We start from the raw sequence: 20134 nt of genomic DNA, 5'->3' as shown, positions 1-20134 counted from the left end.
AAATCTGGCACTTTGCCCTACAGTTTCACTCGAGCGATATCGATCAGCCTTTCCGAACTTGCCGTGATCCAGTGAAACGTCCCGAAACCTCCGAAAGAACTCAATTCGTCTCGCCCCAATAGTAACCGAGAAATTCCAAAAATCAATGCCACAGTAAAAAAACTTATTCATCTCCATCTGTAAATCCACTGACCTAAAATGACTCGTCCTTTTACCGATATCTCATGATTTCCCTTTTTTCAAATTCCCCAAACAGCAATCATCATAAATTCGAATAACTCCATACGGTCCAATTCCCAGCAATTTCCCCCGAAAAAGTTGCCAAATAAACTGGCAAAAATACTATCAATAAAAAGCGATACCTCCGTTAACCCACACCCTTTCGTATTTTCCCCAGTGACCTTGAATCCCTGGAATCCGCGATATATCGGAAAGGAAGACGACGGTAATGAAGAGGAAGAGAATGAGCGAGTCAGGGCTAAAACGCGATGGAAAAAGAGAGGGAAAAAAACAATTTGAAAATAAGTTAGTGTCGAAAGACGGTGGAACAGCTCGACTGTGACGGGGCGCCGTGTGGTGGCTTTCGTCGATGTCTGCGACCGGGGGCCCCCGCAGGCACACTGCTTGAGGAAGGAACGGAGGCAAGGCCCCGGTGTAGAGTGGTAGAAGACAACTACAGCCGGGGAATACTCGTGCGTTCTTTGGTCAGTACCTTCAGTGGCGTTATGCCGGTCGGAATGAACGCACAACACTCCACCAACACTCATCAACTCAACCTGATGACACGAGTCAAGCATTAACCCCGATCATTGACGATCAATCAAGTAACAAGACATAATTGACAGAATCAATTTCAATAATTAAATAATCAATAATTACACATCATGTCGGTAACAATTTTCACACCACTTGCGTGACGAGTGCCTATTTACCTGAGTGCTGCCAATAATTACCGTCAGAGATAAACAATTTGTGTCAATGTGTTGAAAAAAATATTAACGAAAGTGAACCTCGAATTACCAAGTGGTAATTGATATCGATTAAAAAAAAACCCTGAAAACCGCTGTTAAAACCAAAAAAAAAATTAAACATTAAAATTGTTATGAATTTCCCTGAAGGAATGAAAAGATCGCGCTGAAGTGGATTCCGAGACACGCATATGGGGTATGTCGTCAATTCAATAAAATTAAAACGATTGAAAAAAAAAATTGATTCCCCTCTTCTCCTCCTCCTCCCCCCTTTCACCCCTCATCGACCCCTTTAGGCCCCCCTGTACTGTTTCGAGGTGGTATCGGCGCGGCAAATATGTGTCACTTTTTACGACAGTCACTGGATTGCGGTGGCTGTTTGCGGTGGCCGTGGCCTCGAACCCCTCCTGATGAGAAAGATCCCAACCTCCTCCTACTTCTTGTTCACGTTGTGTATTTCCCCACCCTCCCCCTTTCCCCTACACATACGGTCGGGCGATGCGTGTGCAAGTGAGATGCGAATTCAATGCCGAGAGAGGAGAAAATAAGAGGAAAAATAAATAGACTTTAAAGCAAAAATAAAATGCGTGTGTGCACATGCCCCGCGAAAGAGACCACGACCGGCCCAGTTTTCATCCGCGTGCGCGTTTCCATGAGGTGTTTTTTTTTTTTCATTCATCTCCTCCTCCTCCTTTATCTTGCGTACAACAAACGAACACACACGACACGATGAGAGATATGCGGCATTTGACGATGGAGCCGGAGACGGCTGATGACAATTTGGGCCATCAGGTTGGAATGTTAATTCGTCGGTAATGAAATGTATTTCAGGGAAGTGAAGGAGCTCTAATTGTTCCCGAGAAATTCGAGGAACCCGCCGCACCTCTCATACCGTCCCTCCCCCACTCCACTCCCACTTGATAATAAAAAAAAAAATCTGGAGTCCAGTGGTTGCACTCCCTTCGGGTGCGTCAATTTTGCTTGTTTTTTTAGTCGGAGGTGCGTCAAATTATTGACCTGGATAAAGGATTTTGCGGCTTTCTGGTCAGGTGCAGTGTTGCGAGACACCGTAGTAGGGTAACACATACAAATAGTTCGGTGGTCTGAGAGGTGTGTTTATCGGCACCTCTGTAACGCCAGCTGAAGAGAAAAAAAAAGGAGAATCACGGGGAAAAATGAGATAAAAAAATTGGCTATACTCACACAGAACTTCACAAACCAACTGCATTTCTCAGTGTGTATAAATGCCCGGGCACAACTGAGATCCGCACGCGCGCATAACCCTCTCGCTTTTCCCGTTATATTTCTCCAGCGTACCCAACCGCGCCCGTAAAACCTCCTCGCGGTGTGTGCTGTCCGTAATGCCGCACGTACTAAGTAGCCGACACATAAGGGATAAGGCCTCGCGGTATATTGCCCCGTAGCAAGGTGCCACACGATGTATTATCCCATTGGATCATAAGGCCCACGGGGAAACGTATGGAAAATACAAATTCTCATTGGTCATTCTGATCGTGAGTGCGTTGTAGACTATTGCCGGAGCATACTCGTCTCTTATCTACTGAATTTCACTTGTCTTGTGCAAGAGCCCCGACACTCCCCTCCTATTCTGGAAAAATTTACATTTTGAAAAGTATATTTGAAAATGTGGTGAACTGACGCACGCGGAGAGAGCACTTCGATGAAATTTACCAGAGAAAAACGTAAAAACTTTTACTTGTGAATAATTACGATTTTGTTGACTAAATTTTTCAAGGCGATTCTTTAATTCACGAGTTCACGAATTTCTACTGAATTTTTTTCCTGTACAATTGATGTTATGATTGTACTGATGAATATATATATACAGATAAAAATGTTATGTATAAACGTTACAAAATTAAATGACCGACAATTTATCAAATAGAAATGATTTTGTATTTCAATTTATTTTGTGGAAAATATATGTCATATTTATTTTTTATGAGATTCCATTCGATTACATCTGAGAATTCCAATATCATCGAGAACTCGAGGGGAAAACAGTTGTACGAGAGATTAAATGACTCACATATGTAGCACAAGTGGTGAAATAAAACAAGGGAGATAATTGCGATACGATTATTCTCAGATTATTGAGACGTTTGTATTATCCAACAGGACATTTGCTGAAATTATCTTGGGAATTGAATCTAGCAATTATGTCGGTTATCTCGTTTGACAAATTGTCATCCGTGGAAATGGGATAAGGCAATTGGGTGGAATTAGTAGAGCGAATGCGGGTAGCAGACGCGGAAGGGGCGGTGGGGGGAGACTCTCACCGGTAGGATTTATCGATCGATACCTCAATTGAATCAATCGCGGTATTTTTCAAGTCCGTAAAGTGATTCATATTGATGGATAGCCCCCCCGGGGGAGGAGAATAAATATTGCCCCGCGAGTGGTTCTGATTGGTGTTTGGTCAGACCTGGATTCTCAGGGGATTTCCCCGGTTTTTTAGCAACTAAAAAATGAAAAAAACGGAACGCGAAAATCACTCGTCAGATATAGTGCGCGATCGAGGGAAAATTAAATGAATATTCTGAATTGCAAATTAAATTGAACCAGACGCGATGTTCACACAGAGAAATGTTGCAGTAAAAATTTGCAAAATGCTCTGGAAAATATCCGCAATTTCACGTAAAAATTACACTCCTTATGACGAATTATTATATTGATGAATTTATCAATTAAAGATACTTCTTCATGGTTTTTAGTGGCGGTAAAAAATTTTCTAAATTTTTTCAAACTATAAATGGAAAAGAAATAAAAAATATCTAATTTTTCGTATAAATTTTCCGGAAACCGATTCTCCATTTGGAATTACATAAATTATTCGATAAGTTTTGAATACTTTCTCTCCGCATCGATCATCGAATTTTCCCAAGTGAAAATTACCAGATCGCAGTACCACAGGTACTGATTTCCTATTTTCCCCGGTGTTCCACTAAAAAAAAATGATTTAATTTCAGTTCCTCACCGTCGTGAGTGTTGTTTTACCCTCTGTTGTTTCAGCTGTTTTATTCACGCCCATTAAATTACGATGGGCAGCCGGAGGGCACAGTTAAAGATTCAACCAATGCATACTCACTTCAGCCTCCTCCAGCAGTCTCTTAAATCTCTCGTGGCTCTCTCGCTCATACGATTTGATCGCAAAAGCCCGACTGGCCGAGTCCACAAGTCCCATACTCCCACCATACATCCACCCAACACGTGACATTACGCGTACCGCCAAAGGTTGTTTATGGCACGTGGAGTACTTCACTATCGAGGGTTCTCCATTGGCCATGCTAAAAATTCGCAAATTTCCATCTTATTTATTATCATTAATTTTCACTCCAGCTAAAAAACTCACTGATTGATTTATCCCACGGTTTTAGGAACCAGGATGCGGTGGATCGGTTACGTGGCCACGATAATCTGGTGGTCGAGCGTCGCCAGGACTCTGAGCACGTTGAATCGAGGTCACAGTCAGTATTACCATTAAATTTTGAAAATGATGAGGGGATAAAAATGAGCGAAAAATTATTCGAATGTTCTCCCTTGTCGTTCTCCATCCGGGGGACCACCCAAAAAGCATCCAAGATGCCAGTAAAAGTCCCTACAGACAGGGGAGAATACCTGGGAAATTAAAATAATTGAAGGATGAGACCGCAGTTTGACTCATGGAGTCTCCAAAGACTCCATGAATCATCCTCAGGGTTATTTCAGTTAAATGCAGTGGGCAATAATTTCAATGTGACACGATGTATTATTTACAGGCTACAAAATAAGTCCGAAACCTTGTCGTGTACCTGGCCCGAGTATTGGTGGAAGTATACAGGGTACGTGCATGTTCGTCTGGGAGTGCATCAAGTCAGAGGGTACACACGTGGGCGTATGCGTTGATACATTTATGTTTGGCAGTTGTTGTGTACACAAGAATGACACGATTAGTTCGATTGCAACAACAGCGAGTGATAAGGGTACAACGGTGGAACAATTGTCGTCTAGTTTATCGCCACTGTTGATTTTATCAGCAGAATCGACGGTATCATCGGTGACAGTGACAGCTGAGCCGTCTAGATTATCAGATACAACTTTAAATACTGGGGGAACATTGGGAATCAGTGGATCGACTCACCAGTCAACAGCCAGACCAGTTCGGCCTGTTCATTCGGGGAGTCACACTAACAGGCCCAAGAGGCCTCATCCACAGTCCCATGATTTTCAATCGTCACCGGCTAGGCTGCCGGACGATGGGAAGAATCAGATGGGCGACGAGGACGAGGGAAGTCAACGGATGAGACCTGGGGAATTGTATCAGGGGGATAAACCTGAGAAAACGGGGTTCTCCAATGTTCCACCACCACCCCCACCACCTCCACCAGTTCCACCCGCGAGTAATCAACATTATTCTAGTGAGAAGGAGGAGGATAATGTCATTACGAACGTAAGTGGATGTTTTGGGAATTTTTAGAGAATATGAAGAGTAGCACAAATACATCGAGACAATCACAAATAAACTAGATTAAACTGCTTGAATATCTTCTGGAAATAAAACAAGTGGAATTTCTATTGAATACCTATCACAATCCTATTGAAAATGCAATTTACTATCGTCCAGAATGATCCCATCCCCGATAGAAGAAACATTCTTCAATTTTTCAGTCCGCGATACCATGAATATTACGTTGAGCCACTTACGATAATTAATTCCATTGTTATCGGTTCATCTCAATCGGCGAGTGGAGAGAAAAGTAAATCACGCTCCAGTTTCATTGGCTCGATCTCCCCCGGTTAATTCCCCAGCAAATTCAATTGTCCCGATGCAAGGAAAAAAAAACTCGATTCTCCGCTAGGAGCAATTGTCACACTTCCATATTTAATGCTCGACCGATTGCTTATAAATTTAACAGGAGACATCCGGTGATCGGCTCACCGCAGCGAGTGTAAATGCAATACGCACGGAGAAGCCGCCAGCGCAGTGGTTGGTGACCAATTCACCATCACCAAACATTTATTCAAGCCCGAAGACACCGACATATCGACCGGGCACGATGTTCGGCCACTCGGCATCCACCGAGACAAGACCCAATTTCATATCGAAGCCCCACGATCAGAAAAAACCGGGTAAACTATGGACAACATCCAAGTCTACCTATCTCCAGACTGATCACACAAGGTGAATGTCTTTCAGCAGATCGCTTACGTAAATGCAATATGGATCATTGAGATGAGGCTGTAAAAACCAGTAATGACTGTGTCGAAGCCATTTACAAGTTATAAAACAACATTTTTTGTTCCGCTTCAAGTGTGAATTAAAGAATATATATATTCCCACAGTTAATTAAAGTAAAACTGGCATAGATGGGAAGTGTTTCATAGATGGGTTCGGGTGATTTAACGATGCACTGATGTATCGAATTAATTGGTAACCAATGGCAAATCGATAAAATCAATTTTTAGTACATCAACGGAATCCTCCCTCGGTCAGACAACCCACTGGCACGTGACGACCGAGCCTGCCTTCGTCACGAAGCACAAAAATCCAAATCACTCCTCCTCAAATCGTCCCGGCTACTCAATCATCAGTTTTTGGGGTGATAACACGTGGACACAGCCGCCGAGTGATGAGCGCGATACCGATGAAACGAATAAAAAGTATTCGGACAAACATCCAGGGAATGAGAATCATCAAGTGAGTTGTCACGCTCCTGATTATATTTTTTTTTCACCATTCATCTTATTCATCCCATTTCATTGACCCTCTTGTTCCACAGTCCGACAGCCGGTGTATCGATTAAACCATGAAAATCATGTAGTTCGCAACGCTCGATCGATCCAATACTTTCCAATTCTCAACACAAATCCAATTGACTATTTTTTTTTTTTCATTCCCACCGCTGAATCCACAATAACGTTTTTTTTTTCATCCACAGCGCCAACTCTATTCCCGCTCAATCAAACTCTTACATTACCTTTTTTGCCTCATCCTCTTGTCTTCACGCGTAACACGTTACGTAGTTTTTTTCCATCAAATGTAGCAGGCTAACGCTTTCTCAAAGATCCGTTTTCTCCCGTATTTAGAACAAACCAGAATATGGCAAACCTCATTATATCCCGTCGAGTCATTATATTACGACTGCGGATGTTGGATCATTGACACGGCCAAAACCAACGAGAAGAAGAACACCCCAACCACCGAGAGTTGTTGCAACAACGATATATCCCTTGAATAATCAGGAGTTGCCATCGACATCGATGACAACGGTCGTTAGAACAACTCCATCAACGCCCAAGACAACAAAACCAACCCTTCCACCATCAACAGTATCAACGACAGTGTCGACAACGACGACGACTGAGCCAGTGACAACGAGGAAAAATCCCATGGGATCGGTACCAACGGTATCAGCGGTGCCAGCTAATTCCGACAACGGTAAGGAAAGGGCCCAATGTGGTGTACCACCACTATTTCCTCGTCCTGAGACACGAATTGTTGGTGGAAAAGCTGCACCATTTGGCAGGTGGCCATGGCAGGTATCTGTCAGACGTACATCATTCTTCGGTTTTTCAAGCACCCACAGATGTGGTGGTGCTGTACTAAATGAGAACTGGATCGCAACTGCAGGACACTGCGTCGACGAGTGAGTAGGCATCTCTCATTACAAATAAGGAAATGAAAAGTTCAAACATCTTCACCGAGAAAAATTCAATGCATTACATCTACAAATTTATTTTTTTTCACAACTTTGTTTTCTCCATTCCTTCATTTTCAGTTTACTGACCTCGCAGATTAGGATCCGGGTTGGTGATTACGATTTCTCATCTGTACAGGAGCGCTTGCCTTACGTAGAAAGAGGTATTGCTAAGAAGGTCGTACATCCCAAATACAATTTCTTCACTTACGAATACGATCTTGCTCTTGTGAGGCTCGAGAGCTCCCTTGTTTTTGCCCCTCACATATCGCCAATATGTTTACCAGCTACTGATGATCTTCTTGTTGGTGAAAATGCCACTGTCACTGGGTGGGGTAGACTCAGTGAGGGAGGTACATTGCCCTCGGTACTTCAGGAAGTGAGTCAACTTCATGATTATTTCATTGCTTCGATACATACCGTTCAGTATCAGTTTGTGGGATATTGAGAATTTAAATTTCATTTCTTTGCAGGTGTCTGTTCCTATTGTGAGTAATGACAGATGTAAGTCAATGTTCTTGAGAGCTGGTAGACATGAATTTATACCCGATATATTTTTGTGCGCTGGGTATGAGAATGGAGGACGCGACTCGTGCCAGGTAAGGAACTATCCAATTCAGGTATCACTTTAATTTTTCATTTAAACTATTGATGTGCGCTGATCACCTAATTTTTTGTGATAATCATTATGACAGACAAATTCATGAATTACTTACCATTGCAGGGTGACTCTGGTGGACCTCTCCAGGTGCGTGGTAAAGATGGTCGTTACTTTCTCGCTGGAATAATATCCTGGGGTATCGGCTGTGCCGAGGCCAATCTACCGGGTGTTTGCACGAGAATTTCAAAGTTTGTTCCCTGGATACTGAAGAACGTCACCTGAGACCAATCAATGAAAATTCCAAGGACAATCCACGAATCAAACTCCCGTTGGGCTGTACAGACACTTATTATACATAAAACAATGAACAATTGAGAGAACAAATCATTAATGCGTATTGAATATATTTAGCACTTAACGATCAATCGAGTGGAGATAAATAAAAAAAAACAAATCACGAGGATTCATAATATATTCGCGTAGTTGTTAAGAATCAATTCTTTATTATCGTGTCTCTGAGAGTGTATTCGAATGAATGAATTTGTTGCAGCGAATTGAATGAAAATGCGAATGAACGCCAAAGCTAGTGAACAAGAGAGAAAAGGATTATTTCCGCGAATTGTGACGAATGAATACATCTCCCTGATGAATCCCACGAGGTAGCCGGTGTCTTGCCTCCTCGATTCCCCTTTTTTGTATACAAATTACTGTAGAAAACAACAAATAGCCGATATATACTAATTTGTTGATAATTTTGCAATGGTATTAAAATAAAAAAAAATGCCCACATACTTGTATTCACTCCTTCTTTTCCGCTCCCATTTTCTTTCGCTCAGAGGATCCGCGAGTTCAGGGGATCATCGATCCTCCCCGCAATGAGGGCTACAGAGGTCTCGGTGTCGACAATAAAAAATAGAAAGGGACGATCCACAGTGAATGGAATTGGTTCTCGGTTATGCAGATAATTTTCTGGAAAAAAAAATCGAGTGGACGAGGAAACTTGTCAACAAATATAACGGTAACGGTGACTTAAGAAAATTGATTTAGTCCCATGCTAATGACCGAAAAGTGTCAAAATACACCTGGGAATGCTCATTAGGGACAACAGACCAATTGAAGTCCTGGAGGGATTCACTCGGCTTTTGTGTCCTCGTAATACTTCATCATTGAGACAAGGTCTTCCTACTTTTGTATCCTGGTGGTCTGTGCAGTGACTCAGTGACAGGATATCGACCGTTAAATGCCACGGGTTTTACGACAATACTGAGAAAATTCTTTAGATCGCGGCAAATTGCGGGAAACAATGACAAGTTGCTAAATGTTCACCTCGAGCTATTCCTCAATGAATAACCAAGAATTATTTAGCTGGGGGTCCCTTTGCGGGAAGAATTATGGAGAAGAATTACCAAAAAAATGAAGCGATCGTGAAGCAGAAGGTATTTCTAGATCCTTTTCAATTCACCGACAAACGGAGAATTTTTCCCTGTTGGGACCGAATAATTTCCGCTACTTCAGAGCCACCAATTGAACTTTCAATAGTTGGAAATTGAAAAAGTGGTAAATTAAACATGAAAATTTAAAAAAATGAACAGTTTTTCTTCCGGCAGATGATTTTTTTTACTGTGAGATTTTTTTCTTCATTACCTGGACGTTGATAAGGACTTGTGGTGGAGGTGGTTGTGCTATCGTTTCTTCCATCTCTCATGTAGTTCCTGATGTTCACACCGATACTCTGTTGCACATCTCTCGCGTAGATCCCCAGGTCCGGGCTCATGGGGGTCAAGTCCGCTGCTCTCGGCTCGAAGGCGTCTCTAATCCCCATTTTTTGGAGGTAAGGGGTCAGGGTGATGAAGCCCCGGAGCATGAAGGAGGGAATCGTAGCCCTCACCCACGTGGGCCTCATCGACGCCCTGATGTGCCTGAGTGTCTTGCCGTGGAGGAGCCTCACCAGGATTCGACTGGTGACACCGTCGGTGGGGACTAGCAGGATCACATTGTACCTCGGGTCCTTGAATCATATGACTAATATCAAGTGAATGGTAGCTTCAACAGACGTGATTTCCGATAGCAATTCAAGTGTCAACCGAATTCAATCGCATTTTACAATTTTCTATTTCTTATTGATTTTTTTCTGCATTAAAAAAAATATAACACCAACATCAAGTGGAAATTCGACGCCGAAAGCCCGGAGTGAGGGGATGTAGGCGAAGGGTAGAGCAGCTGTGTAAGTGGCAGTTGATATAGTGGACGGATCGCACCCGTTGACAAGAAATTGCAGATCTGTCATGTCCTCGTTTACACCCGAATCGTCGGCCGGCCCCGTCGACTCGTATTCCCGCCAAGCATTGGCATCGTCAATCCAAATCCCATCACCTTCAATCAAATAAATCCCCGTCACAAAAGGAACGATCTCCCTCCACCAGAAGAATCGACATTAAATCACCTGAATAAATCGTAAACTTCTGGTGCCCAATGCTCCTCTTCCTGATCCTATTCTCATCATTCGCGATGATTCCCACCGACTGATTCATCCCCTCCGCCACATCAACGAGCGAGAAAGCTTCTGTCGCAGTTTCCACGGTCGAATTGACGGTATTTCCCTCAGTCTCATTAACGGAATTACCAGTTGTACCCAAATTAATGGGAGTCGTTTGACCGACGGAGCGTGCGGCAGAGGAATCATCTCCAGCAGAACTATTCATGCCCTGTGCGTTCGTTACCGCGGCGACAGGCGTTACGTTGTCCGTCGCATTAACGACAATTTCCGAGGTATTCATGCCAGAATTATTTCCCGCGTTCGGGGCGGGACTCGTTGGAACAGCGGATGGAGTTCCAGCCACAGCATCAGCGATTCCAAGAGTATCATTTCCTGGAGAAGAAGTACTGCCTTCTGTACTTACAGCGACTGGAGGCATGGGCGACGTCGTCAGGCCCTCAGCGGTCCCATTTCCAGTGGGGACAGTGCCCATCGTATTGGCGAGGCCCGCGGACATCCCCGAAGCGCTTCCCGGACTGGCTATTGTTTCCGCCATGGAATTGGTGGTCGAGTCCATGGCAGCTGTGACATCAGGTGCCACCACAGGCATCGGTGCTGTCACCATCATCAGGGAGGTTGTCGCACCGCTCGGATCTGTCACCACTGACATCGGCGTTGCTCCAGTAGTCGTACTTCCACTGTCAATCGTCTGTCCCCCCGCTGTCGCCGGTGTGACAGCCTCGGCTGTTCCGTTGTCCGTCATGTTAGCCTGATCGGCCACATCAAAACCGTAAAACCTCAGGGTATCCTCGTACTCCGGTCTTAATATGATATCGTCGCGATTCAAGGTGAGGCCGCCGAGAAAGGCGTCGGCGTTTAGGTAGCTCTTGAAAGTGAAAGCTAATAATTAATAGAATAAAATTGCCCGGTTCTTTGGGAAGTAAAATAAAGAGAAGAATGGAGGAAGGTAATTCGGTGGGTTCGGAAATTAAATCGATCAGCTTACTCTCAGCCTACGGTGAATGTCACGGAATCCAATCTCGGTGATACGACGGTCGCGCGGCAGTGCCAGGACTTGGGCTATTTGTCGCGATGTACGACCGGCTGAACCCTCGTACAGGGCTGCCAGGACGAATGCCAGACCGGTTGGCGAGAAGGCGATGTTACCTGGTTGCGAAATGTAGCAGTCCAGGAGGTTAACCCCGAGGTCGTTTATCACGTCTGTCATGGTGTCCACGGGGGGACCCGGGGGTCGGGGGGGTGGACCCAGGGAGGGCCTCCAGGAACGCCCCTTTGCCACATTTAGGACTGTCGAAAATTTTGTTAGGGGTGTGAGGACGAAAATAATTATATTGGAGTAAATGTTTAAAATATAATTGAAAAAAATTTGAGACTGTTTATTGAATTATTAAAAATCAACCGAAAATTGTTCCCAATAAATGATTTAGCTGGGAGTTTAGAGAATTATAGTGGAATTTTAGTAAATTTAGAATGAGGACTATCGGAGCGATTTGGCTTTCTTCCGATAAACAATCGGCAACTGATTAATTATTTATAAACTCACGTAATAGGGATATCACAAGCCACACGTTCATTATATTCGATTCTCGACTGCAATCGCAGAACGGGGCGTCACGGAATCCGATGGTTAAGTTAACTCTCGTTGAATATAACCGAGACTAAAAGGACTTTTCATTCATTAGGAAGTTGAAAATGAAGGCGATGGAGTATAAGAGGCGCAAAGGGGGAGGTGACAGATCGAACGAGGGTGGGAGAATGGTGCAGTAGACGCTTGAGTTACCAGAGAAGTTAATGCTTCAATGTTACGTAATATTTCGTTTGGCTTTTACCCGGAGTGTTCAATTCGCACGCGCTGTTTGTTTGACTCGGGAATTACAGCAATCTGACGCATTAGCTCGACGATTTAAATGAGAAGTGCTTCGAGGTAGGCATCAACCATTGTTACACCTCATTCATAATTCTGCCGAGATTACTGTTTATTTATGCTTCCTTGAACGAGTGCACGGAGAGAAAAATTGTTTAAAAATTATGTGCCCGTTCCGTAATTTGCCAGTCAAGGCCGGATTCAGTAAAAATTACGGAACAATTACTCATTTTTTCACTGAACGTTCCATATTTTTTCGAAAAGCTCGTCACTGTTCCTTCATTTTTAGCGAATATTGTTTTAACTTTTAAAGAATTTTCCTCTCCATGAGATGGGTAACTGCCCCCATAACACTCGAAATTTTTCAGGAATAAAAATGGTGTCTTTCCCTACGACTGCGAGAAGTCACTTTCTAGACGAGCGAATCGTTGCGAACCTTTCGAAATGTGTAAAGAATATATTAAAAAAATATACAACAAATTGTTTATAGTTTCGTTATATTGTTTCTAAAATAGTAATATTTCCGCACAAGTTGGGGTGCGATATCAGTGCACAACTATTCGACAAACGGTTGTATCAGTTTTCGTTCTTTGGCGACGCGTCGATGATGTCGGAAAAATTCGTAGCCCAGGATCATTGTTCCCATGATATATCCCAGAATGAGGACGAAGAATATTCCCTGCATGTCCTCGAGGTCTACTTTATGATTGGCCGCTTCGAAACTACCCATTAGACTGTCTGAACAACTGTCACGCGTTGGAAATCTGTTGGCTATCCACTTGTCCATCAATCCTGATTCGTGCATCCTTTGTAATCTATAACATAATTGTACCGTTTGGGGTATAATTCCCGTCTATTTTAGTTTCAAGCGTTTGAGGGTGGGGGAGCTCGCACGACTCTTAACTAATGATATTTTCGCCTTTGAACATTCCCGACTCTCCTCGTTCGTCTGTAAATCACGAGCCGCATCGAGCGTCTTGTTTTCTAAATCGATTCGATTTATTTACTAATTATCCTTCGTAATTAATCATAATAAGTAGAGTTCTGATTTAGCACAATTTTTAATTATTTAACGAAACATTTGACACCAACCGTATTGCACCCAAATAAATTGATTCATCATATAAAATCGCAAGACAAATTAATCTAATAAACTAATAAAACAATCACCTGTATTTTTAATTACTCACTGGACATTAATGAGCCCGAGGTAAGGGCTATCGGAGGGTACGACCATGGAAATAGGTTCCTCAAGAAACAGAACGTCGCTTCCAAGGGAGAAAGCACAGCGGCCAGTTTCAATGTAGTCGTTCCTCCCGGAAATCATCAATGACGACTTCCAGTCGATCACCACATGTTTTCCACCTTTGACATCATGAATATGTTCCTCATAACTCACAGTATCATGCGTCTGTGCGTGTGGCTCGTTCTCTCGCAATAGTCGCCGGTAATCAACGAGTCCCTCCTCATTGCTGACGGTGAGGAAGTCCTCGATGAAACTGTCCTGAGGGAGACTCCAGGTGATTTCACCTCGACGCTCAATGACGTCGTCGACATTCCTTATCGGCACTTCCATCTTTGGAAATGTGAGGAATGCCACGAGACTTCCGGAGTAGGTAGCAACAACTACCATCACGACTAGCCACCACGTGCCAACAATCAATCGTGCCCCATCGGTCTTGGGGAGGTTCATGCCACCCTGTTGGAGGAGAGCACCGTAGATGTACCACGTGCAGCGTGATGGTGAACTTAGACCGATGTACACTGGCTCGTGGGGATTTTTTACCCTTTCGTCGATCGTTCGAGGGCTGAAGGTGTGAACTAGGTACAGGATCGGACCCACCATGATTATCGCCGTCATCAGGAGGGCCCATGACTATAAGGGAAGACATATGTATTTTTTAAACATTTCATCTTATTTTTTTGAATTTTTTTTTCATGACAGTGAAGTGGTGAATTGGAAATTGAAAACAAAAAATTTTTACAATTAATACGTCATCCGGATATTTTTTTTTTAATATAAATTTAAGACAGTTGTGAGAGTAAATTGGAGTTCCATAAACGTAATTCATGTTTGGATTTTTCCCCGCGTGTAATTACAAATGATTCTCTCGATTATAATCGGCGATTATCAGACACTTGGAATTTTCATGATTATTAATGTGCACTCACTTCGTTGGTGTACGGTGAGGCGAATAACAGCGCCCTGGATAACGGCCTGGGTCGTGAAGCCAGTAAACCGTATGTTTGTATTGTCATGGGTAGTGTGAAATTTATAGTTGTGTCTTTACGATAAAGGCCAACTGTGTAAGCACATGCTGCTATGAAGACTGATTTCGAACGCACTAGTTCAGTCACTTTTTCCGGAACTTTTTCGGCCGCTGACATTGCGGCTTTCAGGGGATTCTGGAGTTTTAAACGCATGAATACACTAATGGTACTATTAAAATGGTTGTAAACTGTCTAATTGGTTGTTAACCAGATGAATGTCTAGGAGTTGTTAACAAATGAGTATCACTAATAAAAAAAATTAAATAGCCTTCATTATTGTGATCTTACACTCTTTGCTAGAATAATTTCAGGTGGTGCATCAACAGCAACGATTTTATACGTGAAATTGAGGCTCTTGGAAAGTTCCTGAAAAACATCAAAGACAAATCCATCCCAGTGACTGTGCGTGCTACCGGTAATTTCATGAGTTGTCGTTATTTCAAACTGCCAGGGCGGGTTCTGGAATGAAAATTTATGAAATTTCTTACAGCGTTCACAACCTGAGAAAAGTTTTTTTCTCTCTAGTAAATAAATCCAAAATCATTTTTTATCTCTGTCCGAAAAAGTAACTTTTCGGCCAGCGTACGAAGCCATTCTCATGCGAAAAAAATTTTTTTGACCAGTGGGATTACACCTGCGATCCTCTCCCACGGGCCAAATTTTTATTTTCCGCACTCGTAACAAAATATACAATTTCTTTTCAACCTGAGAAAATAAACTCACGTGATAAGTTACCACGGGCAGAGTCTTGCCACGAAAGCCATGCACCGCATGGGGGAACAGATAGTCATTTGACTGGTAACCGGGATCAGGTGTCCACACACCGGTCTCCAAGAGTGTGTGAGGCTCGCTATCAGCCCCGGAGCCAATCCGATTGCCCCAGGTCAAGGCTGACACTGCGATCCACTTTACACACCGGCCGCAGGTGCTTCCACGGCCGCCGGGCTTTGTATCATTATACAGTTCATCCTGAAGTGAAATTTGATTTTTAATGGAGCCACTCATCACCCCATCACATTGGATTAATTATTTCCGCGTTGACGAATCCTGAATTTTATGGCCTGTCAATACTTTTTATTCATTTTTTACTACCGTATATGCAAATCTATGGAATAGAAATGAATTCTTGTCCGTTCGGAAAAATTTACGTTTTTTATATTTTTCTAGTTAATTATTGATTGGATTGATGCAAAAAAATTAACGTTTTGGTGGTTTGGTATTTGTTTGTTATACTTGCACGAATATATTTTATGATGTTTCGACTTCTGACAAACTTGGTCAGACCGGCCTCTTCGAATTCCTCTTCGGTGACCCGATCGTAGAGCTCGATCTCCATTGATAAGGATTTCTCAAGGGCTATTCCGAGGGCACCCACCAGCTCTCGGGCGTGACAGGTGGCACCTGTCTTCAAGAAAAAATTCAGGACAATGGAATCGGAATGAAATTATGGGCGATAGCCCATGTTTAGCGTGTACTTGTAACAAATTATTATCTCATTAATCAATAATGTGTGATCCATGCGCGACAAAAAAATCAAAAAGTCCGGAAAAATAGAGAATTTTATTGTCTCAGATTTTCTAAATTCGTTCTAACGGTTCCGATAAGAGACTCAGCGTTGCTATAGAAGATCAAAAGAATAATTTAACGTTGGTTTAAAAGAGAGTTGTGAAGAGAAAAACGTGAGTATCTCGAAAACTAGATGCGACAAAGTGGGCCCTTTCCACGTGAACGTCACATGTAATAAAATATTCGGTAACCTAGGGTCGGACAGTTGTTGAATACATGGAGAAAATTTTACTTGAGAAAGTCAACAAAATTTACATGAAGATGTAACGACATGTATCTGTCAAAATCTACTTCTATGACCGTAAATTTCGGGGAGAATAGCTGTGGAAAGTGATAAGAAGGCCTGAGAATGTAGCGCGTAACGTCCAAATGTTGATGTGCTACATGACGAAATTTCAGAGCAGAGTAACACTTTTCAGTTTTTTCCTCTATTTTTTAATCAATTTTTTATGTAAATTTCTCTCGTGCAGTTCTCATGTTGCACTACTCACGGTAAAAATAAAATGCCTGAAGCACTCGAGGATTCCGCAAATACGCGATTTCTATCGAACTTTCTATTAGCTCGGGGTCGATTCCAGTGGAAAATATATCGAACAAAAAATTAACAGAACTCAATTTTTCTCGACAATTTATTAATTTACCACTTAAAATATTCATCTTGAGCAATTCCTGAAAAAAATTGCACTCAAAGGAGGAATTGAATCGATTTTTTCTGTCGATCGCCGCTTCTATGCAGTACAAAAACAAGAGTGTTTAATTACTTACTCGACAAGATTGATCACTCCTGATATGCAAATTCGTGTCATTATACAAGAAAGCGATGTTTTCACCTTCTCCAAGTAATTCAATCAAATAAGTCACGTTCCCAGAGTTGTACTTTGCCATGTCTGGCACGACAAAGAGCCACTGACTGCTTGTGCCGAGCATCCTCAATGATCTAGCCTGAGGGTAATCAGTAGATTTTACTTATTTTCCTGAATTTTGCAGAAAAAACCGGAAGCAAACGCTCCAAAATTATCTTAAAAAACAATAGCCTCTTTGAAATGAATTTTAAAATAAAAATTCCTAACATTTTCCAGCCTAAAAAATCATCTCACTCACGGCCTCTAGTATGAATGAAATAACATTGTAAGCAGCGACAACAATGATTCGATCGTCAATGGGCCTCCTCGGAGGCAAAGTTGCGAGAATTTTCTTAATTATCCGCTTCGTCGAGATCTCCGATCGTCCACGTTTCAGGAAATACAGGGAGCTCGAGGCTAATCCAAGGCCAGAGTTTGGTAATTCGTTGCAGAACGCTTGCACCACCTTTCCGACTGAGTCCTGCCCTGGGGTAAATTATCTCGCGTAAAATTCCAGGGGGGTGGGAAATAATTAAATCACTAGTTAACTCATGCACCAGAGTTATTAAATTAAAATGTTTGAAATTATTCGTACCGAAACTCTCGTCGAATAACAAAATGGCTCGTTTCCAGTCGAGTCCGCGGGATATTCTCATGTCGTAGAATATCTGGGGAAGCTCGTCCCCAGGGTCGATCAGCGGAATACTGATACCTTCGTCTTTAGGCAGACGCGGGCAATCGAGGTCTGGAAATCAGTTTTTTAAATTAAATTTCAATTTTTCTGTTATCAATTAATTCAGAACGCGACTGAGAGGATTTTGATTATAAAAATATTTCAGTGAACGTAAAAAAACTGAATGATCGCAATAGCAGGGGCACAAATGAGCAATTCTACATACCAGTGATTGCTAAATGCACTAATTTCTCTCTTTTGGCTCTGGTGAATAATTCCCAGGTTGAGGGACAAGTCGCTACCGAGAGAAGAATCGTATAATCTGTTAAATTACATAAAATTCATTACTGATTGTTACCTGACATGGAACACAACAAATCAGTTGAAAAAATAGTTTTTTATTGCGTGAAACATCGTGCAATTTTCTAATATCAGCGTTAATGATATCTACCTCGAGCTAAATTCGCTCCGATATCCTGAGCCACATGAATCGATAATCCACTGATGTTCATACGCTCCCTCGCTATTTTGGTAAGTGCACTTGCAAATGTTGCGATGCTTTTCTCATAAGCCTCTCGTGTGAACATTGCTGTCTCTTTTATCAAGATTTTCCTCTCGTAGAATGTTTTTTCAATCACGATAACTTGAAAAATATTATTGAATATGAGTGGTAAAATAAATCCCGCGTGAAAAAAATTGTAGGAAAAATTTCGACCGCTTTCAATTGTCCATTACATTCAAGGAATTTTCAAACGATTTTTTTCTAAAGATGTTGAGGTCAATAGAACGTACCCATCGTAGCATTGGCTGTCATGAGCGATGGGAAATCGTTGAAACCAGTCACAAATTTGCAAGAATAAAGGAGCACGACTGGCAGAATTAGAGCCATTGTGTCTCGCAGGGTAAAAGACGAGGAATATTCAGGATTGCGAAAGAAAACTAGCTAGAACTGTATCGATACAGTGCAGGGTTAATCAAGCTTTGATTACGTCGTTAATAAGTTACCCCGATCGACCATTTCTTGCGAGACTTCTCCCGGGTCGAGGGTAAATTGTTAATAAGAAGCGAATATTACGTTCACGAAGGTCCGTGAGGAACATGATGAAGACAACTATGATCACATTATGATCTACTTCTCCAAACCCAATACAATCAATAATTATTTATCTGTCAAAAATAATTATTTTTTTTACCGCGAGTTCTCATGAAAATTAAAACACTCAGGATTCCCATGACCTTTCCAAATCGTTCATTTCCCGTTTCAAAAGCCTCATGTGTATGATTTTAACCCCAGATGAATAGCAATTGTGCTAAAAAGTAACCAGTACTCATCCGGAAAAATTAAGAAAAGAAACATTCGTCGTAATTTCATTTGAAATTGTTCTTTTCACGATGTACAAGTTGAAATTACATCTCATTTACAACAGCATCACTGGTAAGTATCACGAACACCTTATAATCATAATATTTTCACCCATTAGCTGTCCATCAGCATTAAGATAAGGGGTGGAATTTCTCAGGTCGTAAAACGAATAATGCACCCAGAATAATTACATGAGTACATGTAAATACATCATTGTTTTCTTGTTTTTCGTCATGGTTTATGATGCTCGTTGAAGGCCATTTCACGGGGATCAAGAGAAATTTCGTATTCTCCAATGCACTGGGTATTTTCTTATTTAGTATTTTATTGTAATGCATGCAGTGATTTCATACGCCATTGAGTGAATTGAGTGATAATTTAACTGCCAACTCCTGCGGTGGAGATAATTGGATAATCTGGTGTATTTTATAATTGTTGATTAGCTCTTGTTCTGCGCGTTTCCTTTCTATTCCAACATTTAAGCAATTTCGCATGTCATCGCTGTTTGTCTTGTTTCTTTTTATTGACTACTCTGAGATCGAACACGCGCGATACGCTCATTCGACATTTCGAAATATGTATTTCGATACCTCGCATATTATACTGTACTATAGGATTGAGGAGCGAATAGATTTTTTTACAATCAAACTTTTAAGGACTTTCTATTGCTAATTTATTTAACAAAAAAGAGTGCCTTCGGTGCTTCAAAAAATACGAAAATTGTAATGTTTATTATTTATTGATTTCTCATGAAATTCGCCCGAAGGCCTTCAGCCGAAACTGACATTCTC

At 42.0% G+C, this 20134-nt stretch overlaps 3 protein-coding genes across 6 annotated transcripts; 1 reads left to right on the top strand and 2 right to left on the bottom strand.

The window, feature by feature from the left end:
• The first annotated feature begins 665 nt into the window (after positions 1–665).
• Positions 666–9058, top strand: LOC135163283 (serine proteinase stubble-like). Of its 2 annotated transcripts, none has more exons than XM_064122588.1 (9): positions 666–1164; positions 4367–4450; positions 4748–5418; positions 5885–6150; positions 6435–6666; positions 7056–7615; positions 7748–8045; positions 8140–8265; positions 8391–9058. In XM_064122588.1, the coding sequence occupies exons 2-9, from the start codon at positions 4375–4377 to the stop codon at positions 8547–8549; spliced, it is 2388 nt and encodes a 795-aa protein (XP_063978658.1). In that variant the 5' UTR covers positions 666–1164; positions 4367–4374; the 3' UTR covers positions 8550–9058. The 2 variants fall into 2 exon arrangements, with proteins under 2 accessions (XP_063978658.1, XP_063978657.1); XM_064122587.1 differs by having other exon boundaries at positions 667–1164; positions 4367–4456.
• On the bottom strand, positions 7689–12417 carry LOC135163284 (uncharacterized). The gene is made up of 8 exons (XM_064122589.1): positions 12308–12417; positions 11750–12051; positions 10711–11629; positions 10426–10640; positions 9912–10275; positions 9060–9236; positions 8383–8974; positions 7689–8149 (listed from the first exon to the last, which is right to left on the bottom strand). Exons 1-6 carry the CDS (start codon positions 12336–12338, stop codon positions 9100–9102), a joined length of 1968 nt encoding a protein of 655 aa, XP_063978659.1. The 5' UTR covers positions 12339–12417; the 3' UTR covers positions 7689–8149; positions 8383–8974; positions 9060–9099.
• Positions 12418–12960: 543 nt separating this feature from the next.
• Positions 12961–19097, bottom strand: Ir93a (Ionotropic receptor 93a). Of its 3 annotated transcripts, none has more exons than XM_064123602.1 (12): positions 18773–19094; positions 18432–18623; positions 18207–18302; positions 17903–18052; positions 17567–17793; positions 17231–17407; positions 16137–16304; positions 15623–15868; positions 15188–15358; positions 14801–15034; positions 13819–14504; positions 12961–13443 (listed from the first exon to the last, which is right to left on the bottom strand). In XM_064123602.1, the coding sequence occupies exons 1-12, from the start codon at positions 18867–18869 to the stop codon at positions 13185–13187; spliced, it is 2703 nt and encodes a 900-aa protein (XP_063979672.1). In that variant the 5' UTR covers positions 18870–19094; the 3' UTR covers positions 12961–13184. The 3 variants fall into 3 exon arrangements, with proteins under 3 accessions (XP_063979672.1, XP_063979673.1, XP_063979674.1); XM_064123604.1 differs by having other exon boundaries at positions 13306–13443; positions 13799–14504; positions 18773–19097; XM_064123603.1 differs by lacking the exon at positions 14801–15034 and having other exon boundaries at positions 18773–19096.
• Between the last annotated feature and the right edge of the window lie 1037 nt (positions 19098–20134).

This window comes from Diachasmimorpha longicaudata, chromosome 6, assembly GCF_034640455.1.
Source record: "Diachasmimorpha longicaudata isolate KC_UGA_2023 chromosome 6, iyDiaLong2, whole genome shotgun sequence".
NCBI classification, from domain to species: Eukaryota; Metazoa; Arthropoda; class Insecta; order Hymenoptera; family Braconidae; genus Diachasmimorpha; species Diachasmimorpha longicaudata.
This window is presented reverse-complemented; position numbering and strand designations above follow the sequence as displayed.